This window comes from Gavialis gangeticus, unplaced genomic scaffold (genome assembly GCF_001723915.1).
Source record: "Gavialis gangeticus isolate Ggan-Ray unplaced genomic scaffold, GavGan_comp1, whole genome shotgun sequence".
NCBI lineage: Eukaryota > Metazoa > Chordata > Crocodylia > Gavialidae > Gavialis > Gavialis gangeticus.
The window spans coordinates 167,017,353-167,028,942 of NW_017729024.1; the positions used below are offsets into that span (position 1 = coordinate 167,017,353).

Genomic DNA, 11,590 nt, shown 5'->3' on the forward strand with positions numbered 1-11,590 from the left:
TGCAAGGCAACAATTCTATGGGAAGTCCAGCGAATTAAGGAAAACAACTGTCTCCCCATCCACCAGGACCATAACAATGATCCTCACCATCACTTAGTCGCACAAGCCCTTCTGGATCCACGTGTTTGAGCTTCAACAATTTGACTTCAACCCTGATAAGCCAAATGGAGTTCACAGGAAGTCCCAAAAAAAAATCTTGTGATAGACCCAATGCACATCGTCGTCCCTGGCTTTGATCTCCCATGACACTCATGGACAACTCTAAACCGTATCTGTACAAACCATGGGAGATGCAAATAGTTGATGTACAAATGGAAAATTAAAAACTCTCTAGTGCGCAACTATGGTCACCCAGAATAGATCATGGAACATATAATGACTCAATGCCCGATCCATGAATATGAAGGTGGTATCACAGTGATATACTCTGCTGCTCCTGATGCAATTGTCTGGCTCAGTCACCTAAATGTAAAATTATAGTTGCTGTTCTGTATTTACATCAGCCATACGAAAGAAGAAGAGGCCCCTGATGAATGGCAAGTGGTTGCTGCTGTAAACAGGCTGCAAGAAAATATGGTCTGCTTTTTTTTTTCCAAGTATCCAGCAGCACTAAATACATTCCAAACAAATAAGATGCACCTACTTTCCCCAAAGATTTTTTCCTACAAATGACAAGTCAGAGCAACAAACGGGAAGAGTGCAAAAGGTCAGAAAACTCTTGCAGGTGTAGCACGCGTGGCATGGATTTTGTCATTGAATAGGAGGTAGAGCTAAATAAGGGCAGGAGACAGGGTTATGACAGGAGAAGTGGATAGGACTGTCATAGGAAAAGCAGCAGGGAAAGGGAGAAATGAACACATCAGTTAAACAACTTGTACCCAGAGAGAAAAGACTGGGAAAACAGGAGGACTAGCAGAAATCTCGAAGAATGGAAGAGCGGAAACACTGGCTCTGAAACCACTTGATGATGCCATGTATTATTTGCTTCACTGTAGCTGAGTTCTTGAGCTACACTGCAGTTCCATACAATGAGGACAGGTGTATTGGAATGAAACATCTATCTTAATTAGAAGATTTAAAAAGTCATTCTTTTCCAAGTGATCCATGTTTGCTCAGAAGTGACTAGCACTGCGGTCATCTAGAGGTATGAATATACTACACTTTGATCCATTAAGCCATGATGCATTCTCATCATCAGTAATTAGACTTCCTGTTATGAGCGTCTGTTCCAGTGCCAGAATGCTCTGTGCTTGTCCAGTAGCTGCTGGTATCTTGTTACTGTGATGCCTCTGAGATACTTGCAGTAGGCATTTCATCCTGTTTTATGGCAGTGATGTCTTGCCATTCTTCTGGCGTTGCTGCTGGCCGGTTAAAAAAATGCATCTATGTTTTTCTAGGATCTCGTTCATTGACTTGGCCGGCAGCGAGAGGGCAGCTGATGCCAGAGACTCAGACCGACAAACAAAAATGGAAGGAGCAGAAATAAACCAAAGTCTTTTAGCTGTAAGTTTTTAACATTTATGGAAAAACTTTTTTTGTAATTATTACCATATGTTCTCACATACAACATGCTCCAAAATAAAACATGCATTTTTGTTTTTGAAAGGTGGAATGAAGAAAAAAGGGTTTTTCCTTAAAAACCACTGGGTTGAGGGTGTGGGGAGGGGAAAGAAAAAGTGTCCCAAACCAACAGCTAAGGAGCACATGCAGCTTTACTTCCTGGTTCCTCTGACAGAATCTTAAGCAGCAGAAACTGCTGTTACCACATGTCCTCAATTATAATGCACACCCCAATTTCCAGCAGCTGGGTTTGGGGGCAAATTGCATGTTGTATCTGAGAAAACACAGTATTTTTAGCTTGTTTTTTAGGCTGAGTAGGAGAAAAGCAGAGTAATCTGTAGACAGATTCTAGTAGAAAACCATAGTACTAAGAGCTGACAATTAAATTGCCTTCCAGCCATGTTAAATTAATGAGGAAAAGAATTTAATGAGATGAGAAACCATTATTTTTAAATACATGCTCATAACCAGGTAAAGGTACAGAAGATGTTCAGTATTGTGTGGTAAGTTCATATTCCATTTGATACTTTTTTCTATCATGGGCTATTTGCATGAAATTGGGATGTTTTGCTTTAAAAAATGTGTTTGCTCCTGATGCTTATTTTCCTACTTTAACTTGGGCTTTTCTGATATCACAAAGGAAAGATGTGTAAGTAGGACCCTAGGATTTAGCAGTTCAAGTGGGGGTAGAAAAAGGAGTAGGAGTAGATGAATGCTTCAAAATAAGTATCTTTACACTGAGATGCACATAGCAATAAAGTGATGGAAGAGATGGAGGGAAATACAGACAATGCCACACCAAATCACATTGAATTTTCTCTGGATTTGGAAGCCGTGCAGAAGGGACCCACTGCCTTACTTCAGATTAACAGAGCCCATTGACGACTGAAGTTTTTTCCAGACAGGGAAATGTGTGTGTATTCTACACAGACTTTCCAAGGGAACTCTGTCAGTGTGCTCTAGGTGTGAAACAGCTTTCTCCACTTTGAAAGCAATGCAAACCACCTAGCAAAAGATTGTGCATGCACTGAGGGTTTGCACAGAGTTAGTGCAGAGTAGCTCATGTGCCCAAAACTGACACCTGGGATTACTGCACACATCGGCATTTTGACAAGCCCCAAGTACATTCTAGTCTAGTGATTAACTCAGGGGATGTCTGAAATCTAAGATAGCTTCCATCGGCAACCTCACTGTGCAACCTTAGTGACCATAATTTTTTTGTCCCAGTGCACCTACCTGCACTGGAAGCTGCCTCTCTCTTTTTCAGAATTGAGAGGCTTAATGCTGGTTTGTAAAAACTCTGAAAGACACGTTAGAATTGCAGAATGTGTGCTGTCATTATGGCAATGGCCTGAGCACTAGTTGTGTGCACATAAGTGTAGTCTAGCATCCAGTAACAATACTTGGACCAACCTCCGAGAGTTTACTACGCTACTGATAAAAAACATTAAAACTGAAGTGAATGGCACAGAAGTCAGGCAAGGCTTCAGCCAGCGTTCCTAAAACCACTCTATCCTCATTTAGTTGAATAAACAGCAAACTGTATTTTACACTTCACACCAATTGTTCGGTAGACCTTATTTTAATGCACAAACACAGCATCTTTATTTTATTACCTCATAGCAAAATTATGGCTCTGAAAACCAGAAATGGTTCAAGTCATCCCTGACTGTCTTTAAGAGTCTAAATGGATTTCCATCACACTTTCCAGAAAAAAACTTTCTTCAGGGCTGCAAATGAGTAGGAGACTCATCATGGCAAAAGGAAAGGCCATGGAGACGTTTATAGGCACCTTACAATAGGCATTTAGAGAGATGGGCAGCCTGCCTATGTATCTCCTACCAGCTCTTGCAGCTTTACAATCACATTTTTTCAAAATATTTTTCTTTCCCTTCTTGTTGTGTGAACAGGCTCTAGAAATGAGGGGAAATGTACTAAACCTGGCAAAAGGAAAAATAAATTAAATACTTTATGCATTCGACAGCTATTTGGATGCAAAGTCAGAGAGCTTTTCCCTCTAACCATCCCTGCCAGCAGGGATTGCAGAAACCTGCTGCTGAACCCACCCAATTTTAGGGATTTTTTTTTTTTATCCCCAAGAGAAAGAAGGACAACAAACTTTTTAACGGTAAGGCAATTAGCTAGTGAAACAACATACTTTGTAAATGGGTTCTTCATGAATTGGCATTTTGCAGTCAAGGTGGGACATCTTTCCAAAATACACCTTGTAGCTCAAGAAGAGGTGATGGGATTGCTGAAGTCGTTGGATGAGTTTCTCACCTATGTTGCCATGACTGGTTGTGACTGCAGTACATTTAGACATATCTGAACTAGCTCTAAACTAGCTTGCTCAGGTAATGCTTGCAGTGTACCAAAGCAGCATAGAGCTCAACCCAGGTAGCAAAGCCCCCCCAGAAACTGGGTGGTTAGTCCTCACCAAGCTCCATACTGCCCTGGCCATGCTGTTAGCCGTATCTGAGTTGACTTAAGGGCTCACACAGACCGCTTGCGTACATCAATGCAGGAGACTTTTACACTGGCTTAAACAAGGAGCAGACAGACCATATAAATGCCTATCCCAGGGTAACTCTCAGGGTAGAATTATCCTAGGAAAATCTGGGGTAAAACTGCATCTGTGTACATTGCAGTGATGTAGGTGTTGTGTGTGTGCTTCCATCCTGGAGCAGCTGTTTTCTCCGAGGTGAACTCTTATCACCTAGAAGGCAAAGCGCTGTAATACTGCCTGCTGGTAGCAGCTGGCCCAGATGAACTGCTTGGCTATATTCTCTGAAGCCCATTTATTTCATACTGATACAAAACCAATGTTGGATTGGCACAACAGTGTCATCTGTCCAGGACCTAAAGCTAGCTTGGGTATGTCTGCGCAGGCTTCAGGTAATCATAATGGTCCATGATGGTTTAGTCAGGGATGATCCTACACTGAGCAGAGGGCTGAAAAGAGCCTCATATGCCCTCTCGACTAGGTGACCTCATGAGGTCCCTTCCAGCCCTATTTTCCTATGACCCTATGAAAAATCTGTGAATAGTGAAGTTTGATAGGGATTTCACTATGCCTCTTGCGTTTTTATATGGAAGATTTTAGTAGCTACAGTTATGGGCAGTGGTCTAAAACCCTAGCATAAATAGGCAGTCTTTTGCTAAAGTCCTCTTGAGGGTATTTTCCAACAGCATTTAGAAAAAATCAAAATTCAGAAAACAGTATGATTTTTAAACTGGACACTGTCCCATGCAGTGTGGAAATCTCAAGTTAGTGTCAGTATTACAGAGCTGTAATCTGCCTAATGATATCTACTCTCCATGTAGTTGCTCTAATAATGGCTTGCGTCAATGGGCACACAGTCCATTTCCCTCGGTTGTAGAAAGCATTAAAGTCTGCTCTGGAGCATGACACTCTTCTGTTTGTGCTGGTAAAGGCACGTGACAAAGACATGCACTTTTTAATGTCTGAAATTGTCAGCCTTTTAATAGACAAGCAGTAAATCAGGAGGGAAATGTTTCTCCAGGATTATGTGCTGTTCTTCCCAAGAATGATTAACAAGAAATAGATAATGGGTATATTTTCAGGAAAGCAGAGTTGCATTTAGCTGTTCATGTCTCATTAATCTTAATGGAAGGTCTGTAGTTACGTCCCCACCCACTGTGCTGAAATAGTAGCCCCGCTGCTTCGCTTGTGGCATTTCTGTGTATGCCGTTAATCTGTCAAATGGACTTTTGGCACAACGGGCTGGTGAAATGCTCACTCAGACTAACTGACTTGAAAATGGCAATTATAGATGAACAGCTGTGGCTCATCCATGGATTTTGGAGCCAGTAGCTTTCCATGCTCTTAAGAATGAGGAAGCATGGGCCACTGATGTCTTTTGGGGATGCACAGATGGTATGGGCTTCAGGGCCAGCACTATTCACCATTACATTCACTTGTATGTTTATTTGTTTCCTTAAAGTCCTGACTCATTGAGTGCTGAGTTTAGTGCTTCACATCAAAGAAGAGACTTAGTTTTCTCTTACCTTATCTTTCCCATTTGTTTCCTCCACTGTGGCATCTGGTCATAATCTAGACTATAAAATGGGCATGGGCTGTCATCCATGCACATCTGCATAGTCCGTGACGTAACAGATGTGTGATCCTTGGTTGGTGCCCCTTCAGGCTGCCCCACTAGAAATAATACTATTGTTTTTCTTTAAAAAGCAATGATCAACCTTTCAGTGCAGAAGGACTTTAAAGCCAGGAGCTAACGTGAACATTTAACACTGCCAGCAGCAATGCTGCTCTAGAAATATGTACCTTGAGAAAGTCCTGTCACCTTTGGATTGCCTGAAGACCTGCAGGGTAGCTTTTTCCATCTGCAGTTTGGGTCCGTGGCCACTTCGAAGCAGCCCCAGGTGTTTGTGTTGTGTGCACACAGACATGGATGACCTGATAGTAAAACAAGAGCATACATACATGCCAGGGTTCTTCCTGCTTGCAGCTGGGGACTGTCAGAAATGTTCATTCTATTTTAGGGGTGATTCACGAATACTGGTGGGTGGGTGGAGAACCGTTCCGACTGACTGGTGGTTCCTCTTGAGCAGGGGGTGAAAATGTTGGCAGAGGGCAGGAGAGTTTCATTCACACAGCTTGCAATGTCGTGCACTTTCTGTGATTGTCCCGTGCTAAGCGGCTGTCCACTTGTGTAGCAACTGCCGGATCATATTCTCCTTCTGTGCTCATTTTTCTTTCTCTATTGCAGCTGAAGGAGTGCATTCGGGCTCTGGATCAGGAACATGCTCATACTCCTTTCAGGCAAAGCAAATTAACTCAGGTAAACCAAACCCAAGGCAGTAGTGGGTACTACCCCTAAGAAGAGCTGAAATAGAAGTAGTAAAGTTGAATAATCCTGACTTCAGTGACTTAATATTGATAACCCTTTGGGGAAGGGCACATGCTTTCCAAGCATGCATTTAGATGGTAGTCTGAGGAAATGCCAGTTTTCATGGTACTAACACCAGCTGGAAACCAATCTGGATGTGATCACTCTGTAGGAAATGTTATGGTCAGAGTTGACTAGATCTCAGAATAAACTGCTCTTATTCTTGTGTAAGCTCCTGTGACGAGCTGTGTGGACCAGCCGTCCTCAGCAGTTCCCATTGTGACCATCCACTTAAGACTCTTGTCTGTTGGTTACCTTCCTATCGTCTCACAGTGATCTTGCCCCTGGCATGCAGTAGTCATTGTGCACGTTTTGATTAACAGTGCTTTACTCTAAGGACAGGTCTCTGCTGAGCGCACACTGCCCGACATGTGCCAAAGCCCTGATATTAGGCAATGCAGGTGGTTAGCACAGCGTATACTGCATGCCAAGAAAAGCACCTGAGACAGAGTTGGAGAGCAGTTCTGGGCATGTGCTAAGGGCTACATTCAACCAACTCCACTGCCTAATTTCCATCTGAATGGGACAGTCTTCTCAGCAGTTACCCTGGGCTCACTACAGTGATGTTAAAAGGTCCCCTAAGATTTAAACCGTTTGGCTTGAGAGTGTTTAGAAGGAATACGCTAGTTACTAAGAAGGTGCATTTTTCCTTTTCCTGCAAGGTACTGAAGGATTCTTTCATTGGGAACTCCAAGACATGTATGATAGCCAGCGTGTCACCTAGCCACATAGCAACAGAACATACCTTGAACACACTGCGGTATGCTGACAGGTGAGTAACTTGGATTATGTTTCCCAATTTGAGCACCCTAAAGGAATAACAGATGATACATGTGTGTAATTAAATGATTTTTGTTGGTTGCTAGTGCTAGTAAATGCTGCAGGATCTAAGAGCAAGAAATGCAGTTAACACATAACAAATAACTTCCTCGTCTGCTGCACTGCTGTATACTGGGTCACTTAATTCTCCAGGTCTCTTACATGATTTTTTCTGATGACACACAACTGAGATCTCAACAGTGATCTGAAACCACTGTTGCAGTGATTAAAATTTCATTGTATTTTTCATAAACCAGTAGGATTGATAACCCCAGCGTCCTGAAGAAACTCCACTTTTTTTTTATTGTTGTTTGTGATGTGATTCTGTGTAGAGTGTGCTATCTGTGCCCAGAGGGAAGAATTCTGGTAGAGGATTATCTTTTACTGGAGCAAGGTTGCATCTACATAAGACGCTGACTGTGCAATTGTTAGCTGCACAACCATTTAGTACTTGCATACACAAGTACTAAATGACTGCACAGTAGTGTCACTGGGCAGCTTTTAGGTGATGTTGACTGCGCAGTAGCTCATTACTACCGTACAGTAGTGTCACATCACACTTCATGCCACATGATGCTACTGCGCAGTAGTACCGAGGTACTGTACAGGCAGCGTCTCGTGTACACGCAGCCCAAGTGCATGGTTGGCATAGACAACCATCAGCTTTCTGATATTCCAGCACCGTTCCTCAGGCCCCACTATATGTGCCTGAAAGCACGAATTATGAACTGCTCTGTACAAAGATCAAGAGAAAGAACAACATAAAATGCAGGAAAAAGAAAAGGTAATCAAAAAAGGCTCTTGATATCATTTATCACCAACTGCCTCACTGTGGGTTGTTAGCCTTCTTAGAAATTAAGGTAGAACTGGGTCTTGAAGAGGGATTTGAAGGAAAAGAAAAGCAGGTACAATTCCTTTTCCTTTAAATTGGACAGAAGTGCTCTTCACTTCCTGTATTGTTACCACTCCCTGTTTAAGAAAGCTGATGCCAACCCCCCACAGGAGTGCTGCATTTCATTAGCAGGTAATGTGCTACCTTTAATGGGTTAATTGAAGCACCACTGATCACACTGATTTAATATTCATGTACTAAAATATGAGGCTGTGCTAATATCACTGTAAATTATTACTTGAATGCCCTGAACGTTCCAACACACCATCCTCACTTACAGGGTAAAAGAGCTGAAGAAGGGAATGAAGTGTTGTACCCCTGTCACAAGCAGACATCGGACAGCCGGAAATCCGTCTCCCAAGCGCATCCAGAACTCGCCATCGGTGCAGGGTGGAGAGAAGAGCTCTCCAAAGAAGGTGAAGCTGGGACTCCAGCATCCTCTGACTTCTGTGAGGATAAAGGCGTGTGCTTCTGTGTTCCACGCAGCTGGCATCCCTTTCTCCTCTACCCCCAAAGGAGCCAACAAAAGTCATACCCACAAACCAAACTCCAGCTCGCCATGGCTCCATCACCCCAGTCCAGTGAAAGGAATGCTCCCCACAGGACATCTCATGAAGAAAAAGATGGATCTGACACCGCTGTCAGAAAAGAACCATTTTGTGAAGGATTTTGTGGTCAAAACAGCTGGAACCCCAGAAGCAAAAGAAAGGAGCCAAGGAGATACTGGCATGCAAGATAAACAGCCAGTCAGATGCCTGAAAGTGCAGACAGTGCAACCTGTCCAGAAGCAACTCATTTCCAGAGAGGACTTTTCTCTTGGAGACATAAATTATCCATCAGACAGCAGTCAGAGCCCTGGAAATACATTCCTTAAGCAGTGCGTTGAAACCTGGACAGACCTTTCTCCGTACCGGAAGGGAAGGGAAGAACATTTGCGTCTTTACCACCAGCAGTTTCAGCAGCCACCGATTCTCCAGCAGAAGCTGAACTATCAACCGCTAGAAAGATTTTTAGCCCAATACAAGCCCCAGGAAATTAGGGTTAAGCCAGAGCAGAGCCTGACACTCAGAGATGCACAGTGCAAAGATGGGATGCAGCTGGAAGAGCTGGATGACAGTGATTTTAGTGAGGACTCTTTTTCCCCAGTGTGCACCCAAGAGACAGCGAAAAAGAAAAACCCCAGTGACTGCAGCCAGCATTCATTTTTCCTTCATCAGCGAGAACAAGGAGTGGAGGAAGAGCAGAAAGTCTGCAGGAAGCCTGGCTTATTCTTCAACTATGCAATGCATATGGAAGAGCATGAACTAGATGACAGCTGGGATTATAGCAAAGGCTCCTCATTTCCAAAGACAAAGGAGTCAATTAAAGATGCAGAAAAGAGGATGCAGTCTGACTGGAGCATAGAGGGTGATGTGACTATTGATTCTTCACTGAGCGACCAGACTGCAGAAAAGCCTTATTGCTTGCATGAAGATCTTGTCTGGAGCTGGAAGGACAACATAGACTTGTCAGCTGATCACGGCCAGTACAGCTCCAAACACAAATCTCAGGTTTCTCCTGGTGAAAGCTCCTTATTCCCAGATAAGGACACACAGTGTCCATGTGTGCCCTACCTATTGGACTCAGGGCCTGCAGGATGCAAAGAGATTAATCTTCACCCTGCACAAAGGGAAGACTCCATCAAAGGCAGACAGGCTCCTGTTGAAGGAAACATAGAAGGGAAGAATCTGATAAATGCAGCTTCTAATACTTCATCAGAATTCACTTCTGAGCTGATGGCCCCTCTGACCTTGTCTCTCCTTGATGATGAGGAGGCAGCTGATCCAGAGAACCACCCTCCTGCCCAGGAAGGGGCCATCCATGTGAAACAGATGCTGGAGACGAAAGTCTGCAGCCCCAGAAAGAAATTGGAGGGAGAGGCCAGAGCATTTCTTAGAGATGAAACCTCTCCAATAGGCAGCGTGCCTGAGCTGGGGGAACAAATGCACCACTGTGAAATGAAATACACTGAGCATCGTACCTTGCACACGGAGAACATGTGGCTTTCACAGGCCTGTCCTGAGCCACAGCTTTGCTGCGGCCTGGAAGATTCAGCCCTGCTGAATGTCTGCCACGGGTCTGTTAATGCTTTATTTCCTAAAGATGCAGGCTTGACAGAAGACTCCAGATCTGGAGCCAGAGACCCCTGCAAAGAGAAGGAGGGTTTATTCTTTCTTAGTCATCTCAAGTGTGGCGAATGCGTGGACAGCAGACACTATGAGGCTGATACTGAAGATGCTACCAGCAGCCTGTTAAACTGCCCAGGAAAACCCAGCCTGGGTAAAGCAACAGGTGTTAGTCCCATGTCTCAAACTGTATGTGTGGACACACCTGCAAAGGGCTGTTTTGCAAGCCCCCCACCCATTCCTAATGAGGAGAGTGAGGAAGGCACAGTCCACTCCCCTCCTCAAGAAACCAGCCTGCTCCAACCCAGCTCAGAATTCAGGCCGAAGGACTTCAGCCGTGCTGAAGACATGTTCAAGTTGTCATTCAGTGGCGAGGAGTTGGGACTGCTTCAGAATAAACTGGTGCAAAGTCTTTTTCCACAAAGCAGCTTTGATGCTGCAGAAGTTACCAAAGAGATTAAATCGTTAGCAAATCCAAACAGTCCCCCAAGCACCTCGATCCTCAGAGACCTGACCGATGCCTCAGAAACATCAGACCTGCCCCTGGAAGTCCTGGGAGAAGCACAGTAAGTTTGTATTTACCCCTCTAGCTTGCATTGCACAGATTACAGACACCGGATGAGCACACAGTGCCTTTGCCTAAGTATTTTTGTATAGTGTTACAGGTACTTCTTAAACTCAAAGGGAGCCAGTTCTTCTATTAGATGAAGCTGCATATTGAGGTCAGATAAGTAGTACCTCCCCTGTCACAGGCCAGCTGGGAACTGTGAGTGTATCAATTTTATCACAGGCCAGCTGGGTTGTTTGATTCAGTTTCGGATCAAGGAGGCAAAGTTGGGAGTTAAATAAAGGTAAATTTATTATAGCTTACACACACACAACAGTTAACAGAAGGATAAATGCAATAAGCAGACAATGCAGTATTAAAGAGCTAATAGTAAATAATAACAACAGATAGATCAATTCTGTCGCAGGCCAACTGGGCACTGCAAGGGTATTAACCACTGGGCTGTTCAAAACAACAGATAGACAGACATGGGTTGGCAACTTATCGATAGTCCCTGAATGCCAGGTACGTGGTCAAGTGATTCCAGTAAAGTCAGGTGTCCCCAATCCATGCTGTCAGAGGGTTACCGGGGAAGGTCCCTTGATCGGAATCCAATCCTCACTCACACCAGGAGTCTGGGGTCTGGGCGTGGAACAGAAATGACCGTTCTGTTCCC

General features: G+C 44.0%; 1 protein-coding gene across 1 annotated transcript in view; it reads left to right on the forward strand.

Annotated features, from left to right (window-relative positions):
* The window catches only part of KIF24 (kinesin family member 24), a 41,929-nt gene that overhangs the window by 21,387 nt on the left and 8,952 nt on the right, over window positions 1-11,590 (forward strand). Inside the window, exons 8-11 of the mRNA XM_019518072.1 lie at window positions 1,398-1,503; window positions 6,312-6,383; window positions 7,154-7,263; window positions 8,483-10,933. Coding sequence (XP_019373617.1) covers window positions 1,398-1,503; window positions 6,312-6,383; window positions 7,154-7,263; window positions 8,483-10,933 — 2,739 coding nt within the window. The remainder of the gene's footprint in view (window positions 1-1,397; window positions 1,504-6,311; window positions 6,384-7,153; window positions 7,264-8,482; window positions 10,934-11,590) is intronic.